Source organism: Myotis lucifugus, unplaced genomic scaffold (genome assembly GCF_000147115.1).
Source record: "Myotis lucifugus unplaced genomic scaffold, Myoluc2.0 scaffold_41, whole genome shotgun sequence".
Classification (NCBI taxonomy): domain Eukaryota; kingdom Metazoa; phylum Chordata; class Mammalia; order Chiroptera; family Vespertilionidae; genus Myotis; species Myotis lucifugus.
The window spans coordinates 4,269,651-4,271,434 of record NW_005871089.1 but is presented as its reverse complement, the minus strand read 5'-3'; the positions used below and the strand labels follow the sequence as shown (position 1 = coordinate 4,271,434).

At 54.8% G+C, this 1,784-nt stretch overlaps 1 protein-coding gene across 1 annotated transcript in view; it reads left to right on the top strand.

Annotated features, from left to right (window-relative positions):
* Nucleotides 1–446: 446 nt before the first annotated feature.
* HCN4 (hyperpolarization activated cyclic nucleotide gated potassium channel 4) overlaps nucleotides 447–1,784 on the top strand; it is a 48,115-nt gene continuing 46,777 nt past the window's right edge. Inside the window, exon 1 of the mRNA XM_023753170.1 lies at nucleotides 447–482. Coding sequence (XP_023608938.1) covers nucleotides 447–482 — 36 coding nt within the window. The remainder of the gene's footprint in view (nucleotides 483–1,784) is intronic.

The following is a 1,784-nucleotide window of genomic DNA, read 5'->3' as shown; positions in this document are numbered from 1 at the left end:
CTGCTGTCCTCTGTTAGGGTTTCCACACCGAGGCAAGGAGAGGCCAGGTTTCATCAGGGGTTACTGCGTCCCTATTCTATCTAGTGGTCATTTCTGTACCCAAGGGTGGTCCTGGATGGGTGGTGCTGACCAAACTGAGGGTAGGTGAGGTGCTAGAGGAGGAGGAGTTAAAGGGCCCTGACCCTTGGTCAACCTGTGGCAGCAGAACCTTGATCATATCCTCTGTCTCCTTCGAGGATCCCCTTCAATGGCATTAGCTAACTTCCAGGGTCCCTCTACTCATGCATAGAGTTGACATTTATTGATCTGCTCTCTGTCCACCCTTGTGTTAGTGCTGAGGTCCCTGAGATGAGTCGGAACCATCCTATCCTCGGGGAGCTCAGTCCTGAAGGGGACACAGAGTGCACTGTATAATAAGTGCTCAGGTTGACAGGAGCTCATGGGCCATGGGGGCCCAAAGTGAGGACATGACCAAGACTTCGGTGTCCAGAAGAGGGTTCTTCAAGAAGGGAATGCCCCTACCACGGGTCACTGGGAAGCCTGTTTGGGCTGACTTTCTAAAGTTAGGGTAGGGCAGACTAGCTCCCTGCTGGACACAGAAGCCCACAGAAGTGAGTTAAATGGAAGTATCTCCATGTGCCTGGCATACCAGGGCAGGCAGGGCTCACAGCTGGTTAAGAACACTCCTTCTCAAGGAGACCCAAGGACGTGTAGGGATTAGGCCTCCCAGCATCTGTGCAGGGAACTGTCAGCTCAGAGCTGCTCAAAAGTTGAAATGCCAGATAGTGGTGATATCATCACCCTAGTCACTCCCTCCCTCTATGGGAGGTCCTGTAATCCAGTGGGTAGAGCAGAACAGCCCCCGTCAGGCTACCCACTCCCCTCCATCTTGCTTCCAAATTTTCTTCTCTGAATGGGGTGGGAAAGATGGTCACAAATGGGCTATGGATGAGAATAAAAAAATCCTTTGAAGAAAAACTTCATGTTATTCTTCAGAGAGATGGCAGAGCTAGGGGATCTTACTGCTTACCTCCTATCTGGCTGAGGGTCCACTTCAGCATTAACCCAATTCCAATCTTCCCTGGCCAACTCCTTCCTTCTAAAGCCCCATCTCCATTTCTGAGCTAATTCTGGGATGTTTCCCTGAGAGGAGCTGAGAAACCCCTGGGCCATGTTGGTGGCCCCCAGGTCAGGGATAGGGGGTCTGGCAGCCCAACTTGTGTGGACGGGAGGGGGTCAGGCTCCATCAGGGTGTTGGAGAGTAGAGCTGTATTATTTCTCTGGCTGAGCTGGTGGGATTGGTCCATCAGCCTGGAGACTGTACAAGGACAGAGAGGGCCGCCCGCTGGCCTGAGGCTTAGGGAAGAGAGCAGACTCAAAGGGAGTGGGGGGCTGTGTTCTGCTGCTTGTAGGTAGGAGGAGGAACACCCCTAGCTTTGGTTCACAGAGGGGTGTCACAGTCTGGATGAGAACCCAGGGAGAAGGAGGTGCAAAGCTAGTTCCAGAGCGCTAGCAGCCTCTGGCCTCGGAAACCCGCATCGGAACCACTCTGAGAGAGGTGCGTGCGGGTATCCAACTCCGAGGCCATGGTTACTTGCAGGCGCATTTCCTCGAAGTCTTACCTTGAAGAGCTGGGTCTCACCCGCCCTGTGCGTGGGTCCCGGAGTTTCCCCCACGCGCTCCTTGCCGGGCTGCTGCACGGCTCCGCAGGGGAAAGACCAGCGGAGGTACCACCCCCCCCGCCCCCCCCCCCCCCCCCCCGGTTTTAAAAAAAAAAAACCGGG